General features: G+C 36.3%; 1 protein-coding gene, 7 non-coding genes and 1 pseudogene across 8 annotated transcripts; 3 read left to right on the forward strand and 6 right to left on the reverse strand.

Moving 5' to 3' along the window:
- Positions 1–1,098: 1,098 nt before the first annotated feature.
- Positions 1,099–5,511, reverse strand: LOC130222449 (gastrula zinc finger protein XlCGF7.1-like). The gene is made up of 3 exons (XM_056455020.1): positions 5,459–5,511; positions 4,930–5,079; positions 1,099–2,478 (listed from the first exon to the last, which is right to left on the reverse strand). Exons 2-3 carry the CDS (start codon positions 5,012–5,014, stop codon positions 1,610–1,612), a joined length of 954 nt encoding a protein of 317 aa, XP_056310995.1. The 5' UTR covers positions 5,015–5,079; positions 5,459–5,511; the 3' UTR covers positions 1,099–1,609.
- A 4,792-nt stretch (positions 5,512–10,303) lies between these two features.
- On the forward strand, positions 10,304–15,290 carry LOC130222450 (gastrula zinc finger protein XlCGF8.2DB-like; annotated as a pseudogene).
- A 4,447-nt stretch (positions 15,291–19,737) lies between these two features.
- Positions 19,738–19,810, reverse strand: trnar-acg (transfer RNA arginine (anticodon ACG)). Its single transcript has one exon. It is a non-coding gene; the product is annotated as a tRNA-Arg (tRNA).
- Positions 19,811–20,120: 310 nt separating this feature from the next.
- On the forward strand, positions 20,121–20,192 carry trnae-cuc (transfer RNA glutamic acid (anticodon CUC)). Its single transcript has one exon. It is a non-coding gene; the product is annotated as a tRNA-Glu (tRNA).
- A 59-nt stretch (positions 20,193–20,251) lies between these two features.
- On the reverse strand, positions 20,252–20,338 carry trnay-gua (transfer RNA tyrosine (anticodon GUA)). The gene is given in 2 exon segments: positions 20,252–20,287; positions 20,302–20,338. It is a non-coding gene; the product is annotated as a tRNA-Tyr (tRNA).
- Positions 20,339–20,428: 90 nt separating this feature from the next.
- Positions 20,429–20,500, reverse strand: trnae-uuc (transfer RNA glutamic acid (anticodon UUC)). Its single transcript has one exon. It is a non-coding gene; the product is annotated as a tRNA-Glu (tRNA).
- Positions 20,501–22,978: 2,478 nt separating this feature from the next.
- trnae-cuc (transfer RNA glutamic acid (anticodon CUC)) lies at positions 22,979–23,050 on the forward strand. Its single transcript has one exon. It is a non-coding gene; the product is annotated as a tRNA-Glu (tRNA).
- A 59-nt stretch (positions 23,051–23,109) lies between these two features.
- On the reverse strand, positions 23,110–23,196 carry trnay-gua (transfer RNA tyrosine (anticodon GUA)). The gene is given in 2 exon segments: positions 23,110–23,145; positions 23,160–23,196. It is a non-coding gene; the product is annotated as a tRNA-Tyr (tRNA).
- Positions 23,197–23,285: 89 nt separating this feature from the next.
- trnae-uuc (transfer RNA glutamic acid (anticodon UUC)) lies at positions 23,286–23,357 on the reverse strand. Its single transcript has one exon. It is a non-coding gene; the product is annotated as a tRNA-Glu (tRNA).
- Positions 23,358–23,920: the final 563 nt, after the last annotated feature.

Raw genomic sequence — 23,920 nt, forward strand, 5'->3', positions numbered from 1 at the left:
CTCTGGACTTAAAGTAAACAAAAACAAATCTTCAATTATGTTTCTCAATGAACAAGAGCGATTAAATCCTAAAATGACTGACCCATTTATAAATACTTTAAATGGTTTTGATTATCTAGGAATCAAAATAACCTCTAAATTAAACCACCTTAGTTCAACAAATTATGAACCCCTTATGGCTAAATTAATTGAAGAAACGATGAGATAGATGACACTGCCTCTTTCTCTAATGGGAAGAATAAACGTGATTAAGAGGAGTATATTACCCAAATGTTTATATATTTTCCAATCATTACCACTTCCCCCTCCCCCTACATTATTTTCAAGAATAAGAAAACTACTTTCGAATTTTATTAGGAGTAACAGGAAGCCAAGACTGAGACTTTCTTTACTGTATCTGCCTTACGAAAGGGGAGGGCTCCAATTACCAAATTTTGTCTGGTACTATTGGACTGCTCAGTTAAGAGCTGCATTGTACTGGTTCTCTTGTGAAACTGCTAAACCTTGGTTGTATGTTGAAAAGTTGGCAGCAAAAGGCCCGACTCTTGACAGCTTTTTATATTCAGCAACCCTTAAAGAACTAAAACAAAAGACAGATAATCCATTTGTAAAAAAACACTATTGTAATTTGGTACGAAGCTATAGATATCTTAAAGATCTCCCAGTGCTTTCTTGCTTTTCCCCTATTTGGGGCAATAACAATTTCAATCCCACTAAAAACGATATGAGGTTTAAACTGGATGAATAAGGGCATAATAAGATTAAAAGATTTATACGAAGACAATATACTAATGTCATTTAAAAACCTTGTAGAAAAATTTAATATTCCTCAACAACACTTTTTAAAAATATTTACAACTACGAAGTTTAATTTTTACATATTTAAAAAATTCAACACAGCTCCTCCCAAGGTCGTTATTGGAAACTTTAACAGAACAAGATTGTTCCATCAAAGGACGAATTACACAATAATATAACATATTAAGAGAAAAATAATAAAGAAAACTCAAAAAATTAAAGAATAGCATGGCTCTAAGATATCCCAGTAGATGACTGGAATATAATTTGTTTGAATGCACAATTACATTAAACTCCCGTTTGAAATTGCTACAATATAACTGGGTAATGAGAACCTATATTACTCCTGTAAGATTAAATAAATTCAACCCTAATATCCCTGAGCTTTGTTTTAAATGCAAGAAGATACAAGGTTCGTTTTTTCATTATGTGTGGGAGTGTGAGGAGGTACAAAAATTTGGGGTGGAGGTGACTCAATATATTTCACAATTTATTTCCATTCCAATATTGCTGCAATGCTAGCTGACAGGCTATCAGCTATCCCGTCCATCTGAGACTTTTCATCTGTTGATTTCTCATTTTTTTCAGGTTTCAATGGTTGTTTTGTCCTAGCCTTTTTGTTTTTGTCCCCCTCCATGTTATTTAAATATTGTTTAGGTTATCATGCATGATGTCATAAGGAGGATTAATACCAGTGTGTATGGGAGCGCTCTTTCTATGCTGCTACATGTGTTGATGCCATACCGGAAACCATCCCATGTATTTCTTTAGCTGCCCCGAATGAGTGAAACTCTGTACACACTGATCATGTCTATGGTTTCTCTCCAGTGTGAATCCTCTCATGTGCTTTCAGGGTTCCTGAGTTAGAAAATCTCTTACTGCAGTGTGAACTCTTATATGGTTTTTCTCCAGTGTGAATCCTCTGGTGGTGTTTCAATTCTGCAGCTGTAATAAAAGTCTTCTCACACTCCAAGCACATATACTCTCTTACACCAGTGTGGATCTTCATGTGTTTATTAAGGTGAGGTGATTGGCTGAAACTCTTCCCACACTGAGTGCATGTGAATGGTTTTACTCCGGTGTGAATCCTCATGTGTCTATAAAGCGTTGATGATAACCTGAAACTCTTCCCACACTGAGGGCATGTGAATGGTTTCTCTCCAGTGTGGATCTTCATGTGTTGATTAAGGGATGATGGCTGGCTGAAACTCTTCCCACATTGAGTGCATGTGAATGGTTTCTCTCCAGTGTGGATCATCATGTGTTTATTAATGTATGAAGATTGGCTGAAACTCTTCCCACACTGAGTGCATGTGAATGGTTTCTCTCCAGTGTGGATCCTCACGTGTAGATTAAGGTGTGATGATTGGCTGAAAGTCTTCCCACACTGAGGGCATTTGAATGGTTTCTCTCCAGTGTGGATCCTCATGTGTTTAATAAGGTATGATGATAGGCTGAAACTCTTCTCACACTGGGTGCATGTGAATGGTTTCTCTCCAGTGTGGATCATCATGTGAATCTTAAGTTTGCTTTTGCTTGCCAAACTCTTTCCACATTGAGTGCAGGTAAAACAACTCTTGTCTCTCACTTTTAAAATACCATCAGTCTCTAAATGAGCTTTGTCCTCAATTTTGACATGCTGTTCCTCCTCTTTACTCTCCTCATAGTCTTTTATTAGGTCTGAAAAAAAAAAAATCAGTTTTTTTTGTAAATCATTAAAACTCTCAGTGAAAAGTGAAAGGCTACACAAACCTCAATTTTAATGCACATTAAATGTAAAAACATAGCAGATCATATTTAGATTGATCTTGTCATAACAACCTCCTGGGGTCTATTCGCCGGCAGCTAGCTCTCTGCAACTCTCACATGGTCACCCACTGAACCTAAGCAGGTACCTGGATGGGAGACCACATGGTAAAGCTAGGTTGCTGCCGGAAGTGGTGTTAGTGAGTGCTGTCTTTTGGATGAGACGTTAAACCGAGGTCCTGAATCTCTGTGGTTGTTAAAAATCCCAGGATTTCCTTCGAAAAACAGTAGGGGTTTAACCCGGCATTCTGGCCAAATCTGCCCGCTGGCCTCTGTCCATCATGGCCTCCTAACCCTCCCCACATCATAATTGGCTTCATCACTCTGTCTCCTCTCCACCAATCAGCTGGTGTGTGGTGTGCGGTCTGGCGAAAAATAGCTGCCATCGCATCATCTAGGTGGATGCTGGTGGCGGATGAGCAGATTCCCCCCATTGTGTAAAGCGCTTTGAGTGCCCAGAAAAGCGATATATGAATGTAAGGAATTATTATTACTATTATTATTATTATTACACACATACACATTTAAGTGGATTCTTATATGATTGATCCCAGATAATTTTTGGTTATATTGATGTGACATAAATTTGAAAGCTGTAAATGGCCAGTTTTTTTATTTGTATATATTCGTAATGACAACAAAACAACATGTTTTTGTAAAACTTGTAAAGCAGATAGGGCATGCTTTCTCATTCTCATTCTGGTAAACCTGTCAGAAAAAACAGCTGAATCTCTGTAAATATTTGCCTCACAGACATGAGACATATCTGCATAAAGCCTTAAATCTGCACCTTTAAATGACAAATGTTCTCTGGTTTAGTAATCTGCATGTAACAAATGCAATGCAGAAATCTAAAACTTAACTGTTTCAGCTCATCAAACAAATGTAAATATTAGTCAAAGATAACACAATTAAACACATTGTGCAGTTTTTAAATTAAGGTTTTTAAAAGGAAGACAAAATACTGAACTACATAGCTCTGTGTGAAAATATTTTTCCCCATTAAAACAACTTTTTTCACACCGACTTCAAGTTCTCAAGCCACACCCAGACCTGATTACTACCACACATGTTCGCAATCAAGAAATCACCTAAATAGGACCTGCCTGACAAAGTGAAGTAGACCAAAAGAGCCTCAAAAGCTAGACATCATGCCAAAATCTAAAAACCTTTAAACACAAATGAGAAAGAAAATACTTGTCATGAGTAAAAAAAAAAAAAAAAAAAAACTCAAATGCAGAAAAAAAAAATTGAGTGAACTCAAATGCAGAAATACAACAAGTGTTTGAGGAGTGAGTCCTGGAAAAAGCAAAAATCAAAGTGAACACCCGGTTGGGTGAGCGCTGAGGAAGTGTCGTGGGAAAAAACAACCAGACACTCACTCACTAGCGGCCCTGGACACAAATACAGGGTGAGTAACAAAATAATATGCACACAAATGATCGATAACATACGCAGGGTTGCCTGCAGGATTTTACTCCAAGATATGCACTAATCGGGCACCACCCCGCCCCCTTCATCCAATCATGTCAAGAAACACTGATGCGTACTGTCTAAGGCTACATTATTTAAGGGCATTCCTTATGAAATAATTGGTTTCCTTTTTAATTTCAATATTTCTTTGAAATGTAAATGTAAAAGCACATAAGCACCAAGGAAAAAATCAGACGCAAGACGTAATCTTTAAAATTATGACATGAAATAAATTGCAAATATATGACAGAAGATTGTGATACAATAGTGAGGCATTAATTAAATCCTTACTTTCCAGTGACCAAAAATCATCCACCCGGACAGTTGGGCTCAAACTAAAACATAATTCGTATATTTTTCTTGGAAAAAATATCTTTTTAAAACGAATTTAAACCCTGTTTAAACACAATAGCCCTGGTTATTAGTTATTATAGTAATGATGTAAATGTAACTCAGATACTATCTGTGAGAACTAGTAACAACTACTAGAAACAAGTTTAAACCCATAAAGAAGTTGATGTAAAAAAAGGGAATTGTGATCAACATGACATATGCAAATGGAAAGTACAAAGCCAACACTATTACTGTAATAGCAGATATATTGTATGAGAATACTGTAGGTCAAATATCCTCAGTTCAGTTTGTATAGAAACTTTTTTATATAGTGCCAGTGCTCAAGGACACTTTACAAACAGTAGAAGAACAAAAAAAGCAATAACCTTAAGATAGTAGAGAAAATGGGAGACTAATAATACACTAGGCACTGGAAAACTAGGCAGCACACTCAGGGCTTCAAAATGGATTTAAGTTAGTATTCTTCTTATTAAAATATATATCAGTATGAAAATCAACCTGTTTGTTCCTGCAGATCTTCACGTTTGACTCTGAATGTTTCTTCAATCTTCACATCTTCACTCTCCTCTTTAATAAACGCCATCTTTATAACAGTGTGGAGATCAGTCGCTTCAGCAGGAGATTTTCTCTGTGTTTGGACACTTTATCCTGTTCAAAATGAACAAAACAATAAAAATGTCCTGTTTAAAATGAATAAAACATTGAAGAGAAACAAAATAACTTCTCTTCAACACTTATATGAGAGAAAGAAACAATGAGCTGATTAAAACTAGTACTCAATTTCTTATATATATAGTGATGTATACTTAAAATTACATTAAGCTATTTTATCAACTAACCTTCATTAAAACACTAAATACACACATTTCTGTTGCTTTATTCAAACAATAGCCCTTTATTACTGCGAGTAAAAAATACTACACTATATAAAGTGTTAAAACAATATCGTTAACAACAGGAACATAATCGGAAAAAAATAAAACTTTAATCAATCGATTTATATTTGTGCAAACGCTTTAAAACAAACCTTTCCCCAGTCGAATCACAGCGCGGGAGCGGCGCAGCCTTATGACGTCACACGCCACGCCAAAATAAAAGTCTTTTTTGTTTAGCTTTTTATTGCCACTTACTGTTGCAGTCATGACTTTTTAATACATTTCTCCATCGTTTTCCACTTTCTCACACACACAGACAAATATTCAGTATTAGGAGTTGATCAAAACCTTTACTCTAAACATTTTTAAGACAATTAAGTTTTTTTTAATTCACCAAGACTTAAGTGTCATGTCCTCAGTTTGATCATCTGGGCTACTTGTTATTGAGGTAAAGTTGGTTTTATATTCTCACATTCGTTCAGTGACATGCTCCCTATAATTTTTGCTATGGTAATTTGGATAGAGGTAAAGTTGGTTTATATTTGCACATTCAGACTTTCCCCTTAATAATATAATTCATAAAAGTATTATTTGCAAACTCTAAATAGTAAAATCATATTAGCAAAAAATGACTATCAAAGTACATCATTGTTCACAGTCAAATAAACAGTGTTAATGTTGTTTTCAAGTCATACTTGCATGCTAATTCCGATCTAATATTCAAAGTAATATGGTAAACAGTATAGAGACTGCTAAATGAACGAATGTGCGAATATAAAACCAACTTTACCTCTATATTTAGAGTTTGCAAATTATATATTTTTGAAACTATTATTAAGGAGAATGTCTGAATGTGTAAATATAAAAACGTTACCTCAATCTTGTTGTTGTAGTGTTCATATTGTCTATGTGTCTTTCCTTGGCACGTTTTGTTTTGATCACTCGCCACATGTCTTTTGTTTACTTTCTACATCCCCGCCCAACCTCCCGTTTACATTCTATTACTCTATTAAGATAATGTCACTCACGTGTTCTCCTTCATCTCTCTAGTCTGACTTCCAGTCAGTTTTTGTGTCCTTGATTATGCTCTATGGTTGACGGCCTTTTTTTGCCTGCTCCTGATTTGTTTTTAGTCCTACTGCTCTCCTGCTTCTCCTTCCCGATTCCGCCGAACCATCTTCCAGCTCTCTCCTGCCCCGAAGCGCTCACTCTTCCTCGTGGGTGTATTGGGCTAGGATACGGCGTTCTGCTGTATTGCCCTCGGTCAGGTATATTACACCCTTTTGAGAAGACCCCTCCATGGAGAAGCCTTTTTCCTTTTATATCAACTTCAGTCTTCTATGACGGAGAGTTTATGTTGCTGGAGTTTTTCCTCTGGAGTTTTTTTCTTCTTCTTTTTTCCATCTACTGAGTGTCTATTAGTTTTTTCCTCCTCTGAGCAGTTTTTGTTGAACATTTTTGAAGATATATATATATATTATTTTTTTTCCCACTGCGACTCTTTTGTTGAGGTGCAAATCAATTTTGAAAGACCTGCAATTGTGTCCGTTGACCAGACCTTGACAATATGATGTTTGCATGTTCAGCTGCTGACTCTAATGGCAGTACATCGCTGCATAAACGCACACCCTGATGAGGAAGAGAACAAATGTTGTTTTTAACATTTCTGTTGGACTCAAAATGTTCTTGTAGCTTTCATTGTAGCTAATAGCCCGGGACCTTAAACAGTGAGGCCGAAATCATGTCGCGTTTCCACTATCAGGAGAGACAGCTGAGAATCTAATTTTTCTACTTAAAGATCGCTGTTATTCCAATATTCTGAATAACCTTTGTATTTCTAATGAAATTATCAAGTATTTTCAATGAATTAAAGTCAGTTTGAATGAACAATTCAGTAACTAAGTTCTTTTTAACTGTAATTGATTTAATTTACTTTTTAAAGCAGAAATAACAATATGGTGTGTAAAGACTGATAAAGCCTTTTATCTCTTACATTGATTTTCAAATCATCTGTGTTTTGTGAACAGCAGTGTGTAGTAAAGGAGTCTTTGATAAAAATGAAAGTTCTAAATAATAGTTTTTATTTGCAATAATTTAAAACATTATAAATACATGTACAATGTTATAAAATATTGCAAATAAAACTTACTTTGAACTTTCTTTTTCATAACACAAATAAATCTCTTTTACTCTCTCACATAAATCTTGTGCAGTGTGTTTTAGCATCAATTAATATTATCCCGATAAATTCAGCCATCATGAATGAGCACTTTTACAAATTAAAACTATTCATTAACAGAAAATTCGTTACATTCATAAAATCAGTCAACAAAAATGGTGCTTACAGTGTATTACCCTTGATGGAAATATCTAAACAGTTAGCACGTTTTTACGCTGTTTATTTCAAAATGAAAGTGAAACTGAAAGCAACGCTCTCCCGCTACCAACATCAACCAGCAGGTGGCGCTCGGACACCACAAAAACTCAAACCCATTTATTATGTGCCACACATATTGCCATTTCCCTTGATTCAGCCATACGTTATTATTATCCAGTACATGTTTGCTCTTCTAAGACTACAACACAGTTATTTAAAATGGTAATAACATTTCACAATCAGTCAGTTTTTATTTATCTCTTAAGTTAGCTTTAATTAATTAAAGATTCAGGATGTACCCAATGAATTCATTTTAAAGACTGTTCAATGTCATTTGCCAACGATATCTCACAGCAATTCCTGACTTATTTATTTGGCTTGTACATATGAATGTATAGGATCTCATTCGTACATTTAAGTATGATTAATTTGCTCATCCCTCAATGATGGTTGGGTTTAGGGGTGAGGTTTGGTGCCTCCTTTTAAAAATCCTCCATTTTCGTAGATCTCAACTCTGAATTAGCCACTAAACTGACAAAACATGAAATAGTTGTTCCTTGTGGGATCAGGCTGCATCTGCAGAGTATGAGTAAACAAGAGATTTAATCAGATTTGAAGAACAAACGTTTAACATAATTAAATTTATAATTATATTAAATTATATTTATTGGACATGTGGGTCAAATATAGGACATTTGAGTAGCATACTGCATTTAAATTAAAGCTTTCAACTACTTTATTACTTTTGCATTTTGCTTTAGAATTACTATCACATCAATTAATGCTTTTAACTACATTTATTCAGTTTTATTTCAGAGATTAACATAATTTGAATTTATTTTATTCTTGTGTTTAATTTAGAGTTACCGATGCATTTTAATTGACTCATTCAGTTTAATTCATGAGAACAGTTCTATGACCTAAATGTACTTGCTTTTGTACTTGCAATTAAGCAAATTCAAAATAATATAATTATATAATTAAAATAATTACTCAACTTCATTTATAAAATTACTTTATCAAATTATTTGAATCTACTTTAGTAACATTTACTTCATTCTTGAGTAAAAACATTTACTCTAATTAAAAAAAATAATATTTCACCAAAATAATTGAGTGGATTTTTTCAGTGTTTTTTTATTATAATTTAAGAATTAATTGAATGTTGCTAAAAATAAGAATCAAATAATATAATTACAGTACTTATTTGATTTTATTACTTACTTTATTTCAATCTACAATTTGTTAGAAACATTTAGAAGCAGTTCTATTAGTTTTTGTATTTCTTTTTGTTGTAATGGCCTGTTGTTATTGCATTAAAAAAATAAATAAATAAAAGCAGTGTGATGTGGCTGTATATCAGCATTGGTGGGAGACATGTGTTATAGTGTACACTAGGCACTCGAAAACGATTGTCCCTCTACCTGTTGTTTCAATCCCCTGAGAACTTTGCTCATCTTCAGAACGCAAATGAAGACACTTTAGATGAAATCAGAGAGCTCCCTCGTCTGTCATAGACAACAAGAGTCCCGAGATGCTCAAAGTCCAGAAAAGAAACCAAAAACATTGTCAAAACAGTCCATGTGACTTTAGTGGTTCAATTGTAATCGAGTTCCAAGAACATTTTGAGTGCAAGAAACTGTTGAAAAAAGCAGCCAAAGTAGGAACTGTTGAACCATATAGTGGCTGTTTTTACTCCTGTATTCTCTTCATTTGCATTCAGCAGAAGAAACTCAAACAGGTTTGGAACAAGTAGAGGATGAGGAAATGACAGAATTGTAACTTTTATGTGAACTACCCCTTTAATGCTTCTGTAAGTAAAGGTAAATTAAATATTATTACTGAAGATATTGCTAAAGAATGGCTGGAAATGTGGAACACAGATAATAAGAGACGACAATTCATATGAAAAAAGAAACCCTAGAATATAAATATAATTACCTTATGTTTATTTAAAAAAACACTTGTATTTCTATAAGTTGTAGTGATAGAAAAGAAGAGGTCATAATTATGAGGATGAGATTTGGGCTCAGATATTAATAGAAAGTAATGTGTTGTAGACATGCAAGTCATGAACTGGATTAAAAAGTTTCTCAAAATTGAGAGAGAGAAGGAGAGAGAGAGAGCAGATATAGTGTAAAGTGAAAAACATGGGAAAAATGTATCAATAAGTCATGACTGCAACAGTAAGTGGCAAAAAAGCTAAACAAAAAAGACTTTTATTTTGGCGTGGCGTGTGACGTCATCAGGTGGCGCCGCTTCAGCGCTGTGATTCAACTGGAGAAAGGTTTGTTCACAAAACGTTCACAGATATAACCCGATCTAATTAAAGTGTCAGGTTTTTAATCCTGTGCTAAATTATGTACCTGCTGTTGGAAATATTATTTTAACCCTTTATACAACGTAGTACTATTTTATTCTCAGTAACTGAGGGCTATTGTTTGAATAAAGTAACAGAAAAGTGTGTAATAAGTGTTTTAAAAAAACGTTTTATCTGATTTCTTTTATTTAATTACTCTCATATAAAGAAACTGTTGAAGAGAAGTTATTTTGTTTCTGTTCTTTGTTTTATTCATTTAAACAGGACATTTTTATTGTTTTGTTCATTTTAAACAGGATAAAGTGTCCAAACACAGAGAAAAACTCCTGCTGAAGCGACTGATCTCCACACTGTTATAAAGATGGCGTTTATTAAAGAGGAGAGTGAAGATGTGAAGATTGAAGAAACATTCACAGTCAAACAGGAAGATCTGCAGGAACAAACAGGTTAATTTTCATTCTCAAAGACCAACTCAGTCATTTGATCCTCATTCAGATATATTTTAATAATAAGAATACTAAATTAAATCCATCTTGCAGCCCTGAGTGTGCTGCCTAGTTCTCCTAAATGCACATAAGCACTCATTGAAAGACGGGAATGAGTTTCTTTTGTTACTTGTTCTCATGTCTTTTGTCATTCTTTTATGTATTATTAGTCTCCATTTTCTCTACCTTCTTAAAGTATAGAGATAACATTGGTTTCATATTCGCACATTCAGACTTTCCTCTTAATAATATAATTTCATAAAAGGATTATTTGCAAAGTCTAAATAGCGAAATCATATTAGAAGCCAATGAATATCAAAGTACAACATTGTTCACAGTCAAATAAACAGTGTTAATGTTGTTTTCAAGTCATACTTGCATACTAATTCAAAGTAACATGGTAAACAATATAGAGACTTCTAAATGAATGAATGTGCGAATATAAAACCAACTTTACCTCTATTCTTAAGGTTATTGCTTTTCTTGTTCTCCTACTGTTTGTAAAGTGTTTTATAAAATAAATAAAAACAACAAATTAAATAAAAATAATAAATTTACAAAAAAAAAGTATTCTCATAGAATATATCTGCTATTACAGTGATAGTGTTGGCTTAGTACTTTCCATTTGCATAAGTCACATTGATCACAATCCAACTTCTTTATGGGTTTAAACTTGTTTCTAGAATTCCATCATTATTATAATAAGTAATTACCAGGGCGATTGTGTTTAAACATGGTTTTCGCGGGGTCTTAAAATGTCGTAAATTCCAAAATCAAAAATTTAGGCTTTAAAAACATCTTAAATTTACTGAAATATTGTGTTGTAGGTCTTAAATCTTATTTTAAACAAGTCTTCATTTTCCTTTGTTCATGTTTTTTTTACCCAATCTGGCCAAAACCCATACAATCACCAACAATCCATCTCAATAAAACTTTATTCAAAAAGGTCATTTTAACTCTGTTTATCATAATGGTTTAATTATTTTCCTCACAATAACATTTGTTTAAAAGTGCTCCATGTATTTACTGCTGAGGACATCGACCTGGACAGATTGTTGTGCACAGGTTTTGTTTATTATAGTTTTTAAAACATTTGTTCGATTTTTTTTTTTTTTTTTTTTTTTTTTTTTTTTGGAAAAAAGTGTATAGATATAAGTAAAGCTTGCTTGTTTTTACTCAATATTTAAAATCTTTTGCTAGTTTGTTTTTACTCATTTCTTAGCAAAAGATTTTTAATATTATCTAAAATATTATTTTTTATTATTCATTTATTATTGTATTATTAAATTAAAATTATTTTTTGATAGGGCAAATTAAAATCTTTTCCATCTGGGCCATTTGAAAAATTCCTTAGCCTTTAGTCCTTTATGAGTCTAAAATTTCAGTCATAATGGTCTTAAAAACTCTTAAATTTATCTTGGTGAAACCTGCAAAAACCCTGGTTTAAAGTATGTCAGAAAATGTGGATGCCCCTAATTTTAAATATGCTGAATGAAATGGACACTAAAATAATTAATTGTTATAAAACATTGTACAGTATTCTAAACTATATGATGTTGCTGTGGGACGACGTGAGACAAAACGAACAAGTTATAGTGGAACAATAACGTTTAGCATTGCACTGACTACAACTGGCCAACAAACTAGTCTAAATGACTTTTGCTGCTTAAGAAATGGATTACAGCATGCTGATGATATGCAAACATTTGAGTGTAAAGTTCGTCAGTATTGACTATATTCTTCACGTACCAGCAGGCGCCGCCATTGGAATGTTTTTGCTTAAGACTTTTTTTTAAAGAATTAATTTTTAGATCCTAAAAACAGTGTTATGCTGCTTAGGCGTGGGACAATAACAGTTTTCAAGGTCTACCACAGTTTAAAAAAAGTCGAGGTTTTAAAACCGCAAATATTTTCTGCTGCTGTACCGTTCCTACGTTTTTTTTTTTTTTACATTTTGTTTTAAGTTTTTCAGGACAACAGTATCTCCAGCAGAAAAGATATCCAAAGATGCCATTTTAAATTGTAAAGAAATCTGTGTTTTTGAAACAAATGAAGACAGCAGAAGTCAATGATTCATTTGAATGATTCAGCCTGACATGTTTACTGCTCCAAAATACTTCCAAAGTTTCTCAAGTGAAAATATATTGTGTTCAAAGGGGAAAAATTGTTTGTTTTTTACCCAGACATTTAAAAAGAATATATTTTAGAGCAGTTATCACAGTACCGTGAAACCGTGATATTTTTATTCAAGGTTATCATACCGTTAGAATCTTATACTGGCCCATGCCTAATACTGCTTGATGTTGCAAAGTCATGTTTTCTAATTTTATTATTTTTCTATGTATGTATAGTCATGAACACACTTGTTTTTAGAGCAAGTAGTGTGACCGTTTTCTGCTGTTTATTATTTCTGGTCATTTCTCAAAAAAAAAAAAAAAAGCAAACGAGATCAGGGCCCCGTTTCAGAAAGGAGGTAAAGTGAAAACTCAATTTCACTTATTTTAACCCTGAAATGAGAGAAACTCTGGGTTTTCGTTTGACCACGATAACTGACTCTTGAGTTAAAGTTACCTCTCTTTCAGAAACAGGCTTGACTTACCCTGCTTTCTCCAGTTTGACAAACCTGTCATTTTGAAAGGATAAACCCAGAGTTTCTCTCATTTCAGAGTTAGGGTTTACCTCCATTTTGAATTGAGCCCCTTGTCATCTCCTCATCACTCCAGTTTACAGCAAACGTGGCATTAAGCATTTGTAGAAGTTATATACAATAATGCAAACTCACAAATATAAGAGTGAATTATGCGTACTTGCTATGAACATGCAGGATTTGTCTCAATCGGGTCTTCCAAGAAAGTTAAAAAGGTTTAATTCCAGTGGTAGATACACATGAGGGAACACAACAGTAATCTAGAGCGAGTGCATTTGATCATTTGCATTTAAAGCCACAGGCACAAAAGCAGCTTGGTTTTCCTCTGACCCCCAAAATTAAATATTCTGCAAGGTATACGATCTGATTTTGAGCTGAAACCTCAGACACATTTTGGGAACACCAAAGACTTATTTTACATCTTGTAAAAAAGGTTCATAATAGGAACCTTTTAAAAAGATAGTTCATGCAGAAATGAAGATAGCCTCACCATTTACTCTCCCTTTTTTTGTTTTAAACCTTTGAGTGTCTTGTCTTTTTTTTTAAAGACCTGATGATGCTGAAAGAAGAGATTCATCAATGGAATGAAATGGAAGAGAAACACCAAGACATAACGACTGATGAAAAACCCACACTGAGTAAAAAGACTTCATCACACGGAAGACCTCGGAAATCTAAATTTCAGCTGTAAACAGTGTGGAAAGAGTTTCAGTCAAAAGACAAAGCTTGATGTTCACATGAGAGTTCACACTAAGGAGAAACCTTACACCTGCGAACAGTGTGGAAAGAGTTTTGGTTATGTACAAGGCTTTAAAACCCACATGAGAATTCACTCTGGAGAGAGGCCGTACGCATGCCAAGAGTGTGGAAAAAGCTTCTATAATGCAGGAAACTTTGCAATGCACATGATAATTCACACTGGGGAGAGGAAGTACACATGCCAACAGTGTGGAAAAAGCTTCTATACTACAGGAAACTTAGCAGTGCACATGAGAATTCACACTGGGGAGAGGCCTTATTCTTGCCCTCAGTGTGGAAAGTGTTTTAAGCAAAGTGGCACCCTCGAAGTCCACATGAGAACTCACAATAGAGAGAGAATTTTTATTTGCACTACAGTGTGGGAAAAGTTTTTCTCAAAAACAAGACCTTGACATCCACATGAGGATTCACACTGGAGAGAAACCTTACACATGCACAGAGTGTGGTAAAAGTTTCAGATGTAAAAAAAACACTCAAATACCACATGATAAGTCACGCCGGAGAGAAGCCATTTGCATGTGCTCAGTGTGTAAAGAGCTTCACATCAAAAGCTAGCCTCATAAACCACATGAATGGTCACACTGGAACTATAGTGTTCACATGTGATCAGTGTGGAAAGAGTCTCACACGCAAAGACTACATTAAGAAACACATGAAGATTCACTCAGGAGAGTGTTTTAGATGCAGTGAGTGTGGAAAGGACTTTAAACATAAAAGAAGCCTCAGCACTCACATAAGGCTTCACAAAAGAGAGAAGAGTCCTCAAAATTGAGGCTTTTGTCCATACAAACATGAGTATATTCAAAACAGAGCCTTACACTGCCATAATATCAAACCCTAAGAACTGTTGTGAGAATTCTACGAGGTGAGACTACGAGAATTGTCAGTCACTAAAACAATAAACTTTCTGATCTGAGAAGATCAGGAAACCAGAAGTTCTATTTAACTCAATATGAGCCCCCTTTCTGACCTTTACTTTACCTTCTCCATCAGAGCAGATCACACAAAGTGTCCAAGCTTTTAATATGGTGTATCTTATAGCACTATATTCATGTTTGGTGTCATTTTAAATGTCCCTGTGTGATTGGTAAAATTGTCTCAATTAAACTGTAATATTTGACAGTTTCACTTGAATATGTTGAATTGGTTTTCAGCTTTAATTAAATCTTTGCCAGATGCTCCACCTACAAGCAAATGGTTGACACTTAAAACTCACTACCAGGCAAGGGTCCTTTTGAAGCTTTTTGTCCTGAATTTATGGCTGTTTGTTCTGAGTTGAGTATTAATGGGAAATGTGCAAGATGGTTCATTGAGATCTTGTAGCCAGGATGCCCCGTTGCAGTGTGAGTCTCTAAGCTTTTGCATCAGAGGCTTATATGCTTCAATGTACTTTATACATTTATAACTTTTGGATTTATCTTTGAGTAATTGATGTTCTACATTTCTGAATTGGCTTTTTATTATTTGATTCTGTAATTGACATGATACACTTTCATCTGGAAAATAAAAGGTTATGTTTTGATTCATTCTGAATTTCCTGAATTCTTTTATATGCAGTAGATTAAATGGAGTCTGCGCTTTCATTATTCTTGTGATATGATTATATAGATTTTTGAGATGCATTTCACTGTATGGAGCAGTGTGGCATGATAGCATGAAGATTTCTTAATCATTTAATCACTTCATGAAGCTTTGAAACTTGCAACTTTTTTGTTTCAAATGAGTGGATTAGAGCACATATCAAATGGGCAACGTCATGAGATTTCGATAATCAAGACTTCGTTATGACTTTAAAGCTTTGAAACATTTGGAAATTCAAAATTCATTTGGAAATTCAAACACACAATCTATCAGTTAATCTATCCAATACAGGGCTCTAGACTAACTTTTTGCCTTTTTTTCTTAGGTGAACCACGCATTGCATAGTATTTTATATTTACATTAAAGATAAATAAGGCAAGAACATTAAAATTATACTTTTTATATTTTTACACCTACAAAAATATCTTGTGGTAGTGCACTTGTTTAATAAAAATCTTTGTAATTGTAACATTCAACATGCAATACAGTGCCATCAAAAAAAAAACTAAACTAAACCACATAATCTTTTGTATTTACAAGAAATATTATGTTTTATACTCGGCCTATGCCTAAATCCAAACAGCACTAAATAATTTATATATTTATAAATACACTGATTGAACTAAATAACTATACATTACGCTAAATAACTAAAATTGGCTATATAGGCTTAATCTTGGGGTGACGCAATGGCGCAGTAGGTAGTGCTGTCGCCTCACAGTGCAGGTGAATTGGGTAGGCTAAATTGTCCGTAGTGAATGAGTGTGTATGGATTTTTCACAGAGATGGGTTGCGGCTGGAAGGGCATCAGCTGCATAAAAACGTGCTGGATAAGTCGGTGGTTCATTCCACTGTGGTGACCCTGGATTAATAAAGGGACTAAGCCGAAAAGAAAATGAATGAATGAAGTCCTAATCTTAATCTCTGATTAAAACAAAAGTAATCTAGCAATGCCGCACCACTGACAAGCAAATGGCAGAGAAACAAAGCAACCACAGAAATTGCGGAAACAGCAGTGAGCACTTTTTCTGAAGTTATGCCTTTCTTTTTTAAATTTAATTACTGTGCGTTTAATGTAAATAAATCAATAATGAATAGGCCTATAAATGTATCCTGTGTGTGTGTGCGTGCGTGTGTGTGTCCACCAACTGTGTCTTTCATTACTGAAGCAGCTCTTCCAAAATCAAAATTTACTTTGTCTGTCTAGCAATATTTCGGCAATATTTAAATTTAGATGAGCCTATAGTCAAAATATGCAGAAACTGTGCAGCTGCACATTGAATCTGAGTTTTCATCTCATCTCGCTCTCATCCAGACATTGATATGTAGACACCACATAAACATCAAGTCGCGAAATTGAGGCCGGTACCAGCTGAAGCCCTTGTGAAATGTCAAAATACAGCACTGAAATGAACAGGTAATGTTTTTCAGCCAAAAGTCTATCTAGGATATCTCTAAAAACGCAATCAGAGCCAATGTTATTGTCATGATTACCAGCGATCTCTAACCACCAGAGGTCGCTGGTAAGCACTCACCCTCACAATAACCTATGGACTACAAATCCGCCAGTCATGGACTACATTTTCATACATGCGCTCCGTTCACAAACACACATGCTTCCTCATTTTGACTGATTACATTTGCACCAGCTGAGGATTGTCAGAGACTGATTACACACACTATTTAAACAACACACACACTCCCTGCCTTTGCCGAGTCTTGTTATCTGTATAGTGACACTACAACGCATTTTCCTAGTCTAGTTTCTCCGTGTTTTGATCTTTGCCTGGTTTCCCTTTCTCCTTGTCTGCCGCCTGTCTACCGATCTCTTGCCTGTGTTTAACTACGATACTGGACTGCCTTCATACATCTGTTTGCACCTATGTTGACCATTGCCTCGCTGAGTTTGAATAAACCTGCACGTGGATCCTAAACCTCAGTTGTCTCTGTCGCTCCCCGTGTTACAGTTATGTAGAAGTAGTGTTGCCTAAATATTACATTTCTAATAAAATTCAAACCAAAATACAATAGCATTTTTTGTTTAATAAAAATACACGGAAACGAAATAAAATCAAAAGTTGGCTATTTTGTAATTTGTTTTAATATTAATAAAAACATACTTCGACTATTTAAGCTTAACGGCTATACGCTGCCAATGGCCATTAATAAATATTGTTTTACTTTGTACAGGATTATAATGTATATTTTACAATAAAAACTAAAACAATTCATAACACATCAGAACTGTAGACCTGCAGTGTGTAGCCTAAACTGTATGCAGGGGATGTTGGTCAATGGCCTACGGCGCATAATTGAACTAATATCTCCTAATAACCTAAAAGAGCCTAATTTGAGAGATTTAAAAAATAAAAGACACTTTAAAAAAGGAACAACACGCAAATCGACAACAAATAAAACTGGTTGTGTGTTTCAGCACTTGCCACTCCATACCAAGGTGTGGGGCTGTGTGTGTAGCGCCTTTAAGCAATGTGTGTCAATCAACTGCTGCTGGTGAGAGAGCACGCATAAGTGTGCAAAGCAGGTAAAGATATAACAAAAAGCAAGTTCATATTATAAATATTTTATTAACGATACTTATCGAAAATTCATTTAATTTTACCCCTCGAATAGAATTTTTAGTTACACCATTAAGAAATCAGGGCACTCTAGAGCCCTGCAAAACTTTGTAATAAAATAATATTCTTAACCTTTTTTTTTTTTTTTTTTAGAAAACCGTTTTCGTTTATTTGGTCAAAATGAATGTGGTATGTATGCTTTTAATCTATGTATAACAATTGCTAAGTATGTGATTTGGATAAGGAGAAATATGGCTAAACATGATGGGAAGAGAGTGGATATATGGCGTATGTTTAAAAACAGAATGGAGATGGCTGTAAAATTGATATTCAACTATTTCATAGTACAAGAAAAGGAGGATGTATTTATAGAAATAATGGTAAAAGGGAACGTAATGGTTGAATACAAGGACAACATCTTAAGTTGGTTATGGGAAAAATATGAAGTCTAATAATGAGTGTTGTAAGTATCATGTGATTTTTGTGTGATGTGATCATTTCTTTGTAAAAATGTAAATATTTGATTTTAATAAAAAAAAATATAAATATCTCATCTGAACTCGGAGGCAAAGCAGGGTTGGGCCTGGTTGGTACTTGGATGGGAGACCGCCTGGGAATACCAGGTGCTGTAAGCTTTTTAAATTCCTTCATTTGGCAGCTAATACACTTCCCAAAATATAAAAAAAAAAACCTCTGAATTCCTCTCTGAACTCTGGAACCAGCCAAGTCAGTGTACCCACTTCCCCTGATTCCATTCGGGGGAAAGTAGGTACAGTGACTTGGCTGGTTTAACTTAGCAAGAGCTGTTGGTGCCCCGGAGCAGAAACAGAAAAAAAAAAAAAAAACAGGTAAACAATTGAGGGGACAAGGGCCTTGTTTCTGTCGGTGCTGTGTCAATGCAAGCTGAGCTGCGCTCGGCTCCTGGTGCTGCGCCTATTTTTAAATAGCTAACTCTTGACAGCTGCTCTCGCTTACGGCCATACCACTCTGGCAATGCCTGATCTCATCTGAACTCGAAAGAAAGACAGGGTTGGGCCTGGTAGGGACTTTTGCAGCAAGTAGGCTGGGTTTACGATTGCTAAGCTAGAATCCTTTGATCCATAGTCATAAGCGTTATCCTTTGTGCCACTGGCACTCCGTTCAGCACCTGTTAGCACCTTGTTAGCACATTGTTTGAAACAAGGACAAGGCTCTGTCAACCTGGAGTTCCATCACCACACATTCTGCTTTGTTTTATAGCAAGACGTTGTGTGGATGGGATGCTCTTACTGGATTCCTGACAGTCCCTCCATAGAACCCCTGAGAATCAGGGTCGGAGACTCTCTTCTCTCCAAGAGGAGGTTAAAAGCCATAGTTTCTTTTATGCATGTTTTATCAGAGCACTTAGGTATTGCTACAGCTCAGAGACTTACAAGTGGAAGAGATTACGCTGCAAGTTGGCTGGGTGACTTCTAAGTGGTAGGGACTTTTGCAACAAGTAGGCTGGGTTTACGATTGGTGTAGCTGTAGTAGACGTTAATAAAAATCTAGCGGTTGGGGCAGCCTTTGAAACCAGGGGAGCACCCCACGGGCTCTGTGATTGCGGCCTCTTAAACTCAACACACTCCAGAGTGGACCTGAACAGTTCCAGTGGGGGCGAAAGGCGACTGCAGTGCACTGGCTGACATCAAAGCAAAAAGACCAGAGCGAGCCAGCCAGGAGTCGAACCTAGAATCTTCTGATCCGTAGTCAGACGCGTTATCCACTGCGCCACTGGCCCTGTCTACTTATCTTTTCATCTTTATCTTGTTGCTTGTGATAAGGACACAGCTCAGTCAACACAGAGTTCATTCAACACGGAGTTCGTTCAACACATGCTGTCCTTCGTTATTATGGCAAGTTGTGGTGTCGATAGGATGCTCTTACAGTGCATGTGACAGTCCCTCCCTAGGAGAACTGTGATCCAGGGTCTGAAACTTTCTCCTCTCCAGGAGGAGGTTACAAGCATTAGATTTATTTTTGTCAGAGCAGCTGCAGCATACTTGCTTGGAGGCCCACAGCTAGACTTGAGGGCAACTTCTGCAAGACCTTCCCTGGTGGTCTAGTGGTTAGGATTCGGCGCTCTCACCGCCGCGGCCCGGGTTCGATTCCCGGTCAGGGAACTTACTATTGAGCTATGAAAATATATGTGAACTGCACAGGCATGAAAGGGCAAAAGACCTCCTTCGAGCCGGAGTCGAACCAGCGACCTAAGGATTGCCAACAACACACCTACAGTCCTCCGCTCTACCAACTGAGCTATCGAAGGCTTACGAGAGTCCAACACAAGCCCACCCCCTTAAAGTTGCTGCAGTCCGACTGCTGGAAAAAAAGGGCAGTGGCAAAAAATACACAAGGCTTCCCATACCGGGAGTCGAACCCGGGCCGCCTGGGTGAAAACCAGGAATCCTGACCGCTAGACCATATGGGAGCTGCCACTTATGAGGGCAGTCTTGGCAAAAACTTCAGTTCTTTCTAAAACAAAATACAAAGACAATATCATGATTTGAAAAAAGCAATACCAAAAGATTGGATTGAAATAATTGAAAAAAAAAATGAGTTGCGGGATAAGGAAGAATTACCAGAGGTCTATTTTAAGAAAAAAAATGGAGAAAAGATCAATATGAGCTTATGTACAGTTAAGAGTTTTTATGTTGTTTTTAGATCAAAGGCTTTTATAAGACCTATAGCATTCAACTACTGGAAGGAAAGATATGAGGATTTAAATGAAAAAGAAATATGGGGAAATGTCAGAATGAAATATATGGAACCAATTTTACTAAAATTGTAATTATTTATTGAGACATAATTGCATATTAACAGAAATGAGATTGTGTAAAATGGGAATTGAACAAGATATAATATGTAAGGTGTTTAGGAAGGAAGGGGAAGGTTTATTACATTTGTTCTTCTATTGTGAAAAGTTGGAGGAATTATGGAAAAATTCAAGAAAATTGCTAAATCGTTAATAGGGGACAAATATGTGGATGAACAAAAGAACTGGGAAAAAAATATATTTATTTGGTCAAAATGAATGTGGTATGTATGCTTTTAATCTATGTATAACAATTGCTAAGTATGTGATTTGGATAAGGAGAAATATGGCTAAACATGATGGGAAGAGAGTGGATATATGGCGTATGTTTAAAAACAGAATGGAGATGGCTGTAAAATTGATATTCAACTATTTCATAGTACAAGAAAAGGAGGATGTATTTATAGAAATAATGGTAAAAGGGAACGTAATGGTTGAATACAAGGACAACATCTTAAGTTGGTTATGGGAAAAATATGAAGTCTAATAATGAGTGTTGTAAGTATCATGTGATTTTTGTGTGATGTGATCATTTCTTTGTAAAAATGTAAATATTTGATTTTAATAAAAAAAAATTTAAATATCTCATCTGAACTCGGAAGCAAAGCAGGGTTGGGCCTGGTTGGTACTTGGATGGGAGACCGCCTGGGAATACCAGGTGCTGTAAGCTTTTTAAATTCCTTCATTTGGCAGCTAATACACTTCCCAAAATATATTAAAAAAAAAAACTCTGAATTCCTCTCTGAACTCTGGAACCAGCCAAGTCAGTGTACCCACTTCCCCTGATTCCATTCGGGGGAAAGTAGGTACAGTGACTTGGCTGGTTTAACTTAGCAAGAGCTGTTGGTGCCCCGGAGCAGAAACAGAAAAAAAAAAAAAACAAACAGGTAAACAATTGAGGGGACAAGGGCCTTGTTTCTGTCGGTGCTGTGTCAATGCAAGCTGAGCTGCGCTCGGCTCCTGGTGCTGCGCCTATTTTTAAATAGCTAACTCTTGACGGCTGCTCTCGCTTACGGCCATACCACTCTGGCAATGCCTGATCTCATCTGAACTCGAAAGAAAGACAGGGTTGGGCCTGGTAGGGACTTTTGCAGCAAGTAGGCTGGGTTTACGATTGCTAAGCTAGAATCCTTTGATCCATAGTCATAAGCGTTATCCTTTGTGCCACTGGCACTCCGTTCAGCACCTTGTTAGCACCTTGTTAGCACATTGTTTGAAACAAGGACAAGGCTCTGTCAACCTGGAGTTCCATCACCACACATTCTGCTTTGTTTTATAGCAAGACGTTGTGTGGATGGGATGCTCTTACAGGATTCCTGACAGTCCCTCCATAGAACCCCTGAGATCCAGGGTCGGAGACTCTCTTCTCTCCAAGAGGAGGTTAAAAGCCATAGTTTCTTTTATGCATGTTTTATCAGAGCACTTAGGTATTGCTACAGCTCAGAGACTTACAAGTGGAAGAGATTACGCTGCAAGTTGGCTGGGTGACTTCTAAGTGGTAGGGACTTTTGCAACAAGTAGGCTAGGTTTACGATTGGTGTAGCTGTAGTAGACGTTAATAAAAATCTAGCGGTTGGGGCAGCCTTTGAAACCAGGGGAGCACCCCACGGGCTCTGTGATTGCGGCCCCTTAAACTCGACTCACTCCAGAGTGGACCTGAACAGCTCCAGTGGGGGCGAAAGGCGAATGCAGTGCACTGGCTGACATCAAAGCAAAAAGACCAAAGCGAGCCAGCCAGGAGTCGAACCTAGAATCTTCTGATCCGTAGTCAGACGGGTTAACCATGGCGCCACTGGCACTGTCTGCTTGTCTTTTCATCTTTAGCGTCTTGCTTGTAATAAGGACACAGCTCAGTCAACACGGAGTTCATTCAATGCATGCTGTGCTTCGCTATTATGGCAAGTTGTGGTGTCGATAGGATGCTCTTACAGTGCATGTGACAGTCCCTCCCTAAAAGAACTGTGATGCAGGGTCTGAGACTTTCTCCTCTCCAGGAGGAGGTTACAAGCATTAGATTTATTTTTGTCAGAGCAGCTGCAGCATACTTGCGTGGAGGCCCATAGCTAGGCTTGAGGGCAAGTTTCTGCAGGACCTTTTCTGGTGGTCTAGTGGTTAGGATTCGGCGCTCTCACCGCCGCGGCCCGGGTTCGATTCCCGGTCAGGGAACTTACTTTTGAGCTATGAAAATATATGCGAGCTGCACAGGCATGAAAGGGCAAAAGACCTCCTTCGAGCCGGAGTCGAACCAGCGACCTAAGGATTGCCAACAACACACCTACAGTCCTCCGCTCTACCAACTGAGCTATCGAAGGCTTATGAGAGTCCAACACAAGCCCACCCCCTTAAAGTTGCTGCAGTCCGACTGCTGGAAAAAAAGGGCAGTGGCAAAAATACTCAAGGCTTCCCATACCGGGAGTCGAACCCGGGCCGCCTGGGTGAAAACCAGGAATCCTGACCGCTAGACCATATGGGAGCTGCCACTTATGAGGGCAGTCTTGGCAAAAACTTCAGTTCTTTCTAAAACAAAAATACAAAGACAATATCATGATTTGAAAAAAGCAATACCAAAAGATTGGATTGAAATAATTGAAAAAAAAATGAGTTGCGGGATAAGGAAGAATTACCAGAGGTCTATTTTAAGAAAAAAAATGGAGAAAAGATCAATATGAGCTTATGTACAGTTAAGAGTTTTTATGTTGTTTTTAGATCAAAGGCTTTTATAAGACCTATAGCATTCAACTACTGGAAGGAAAGATATGAGGATTTAAATGAAAAAGAAATATGGGGAAATGTCAGAATGAAATATATGGAACCAATTTTACAAAATTGTAATTATTTATTGAGACATAATTGCATATTAACAGAAATGAGATTGTGTAAAATGGGAATTGAACAAGATATAATATGTAAGGTGTTTAGGAAGGAAGGGGAAGGTTTATTACATTTGTTCTTCTTTTGTGAAAAGTTGGAGGAATTATGGAAAAATTTAAGAAAATTGCTAAATCGTTAATAGGGGACATATATGTGGATGAACAA

This window comes from Danio aesculapii, chromosome 4 (assembly GCF_903798145.1).
Source record: "Danio aesculapii chromosome 4, fDanAes4.1, whole genome shotgun sequence".
Classification (NCBI taxonomy): domain Eukaryota; kingdom Metazoa; phylum Chordata; class Actinopteri; order Cypriniformes; family Danionidae; genus Danio; species Danio aesculapii.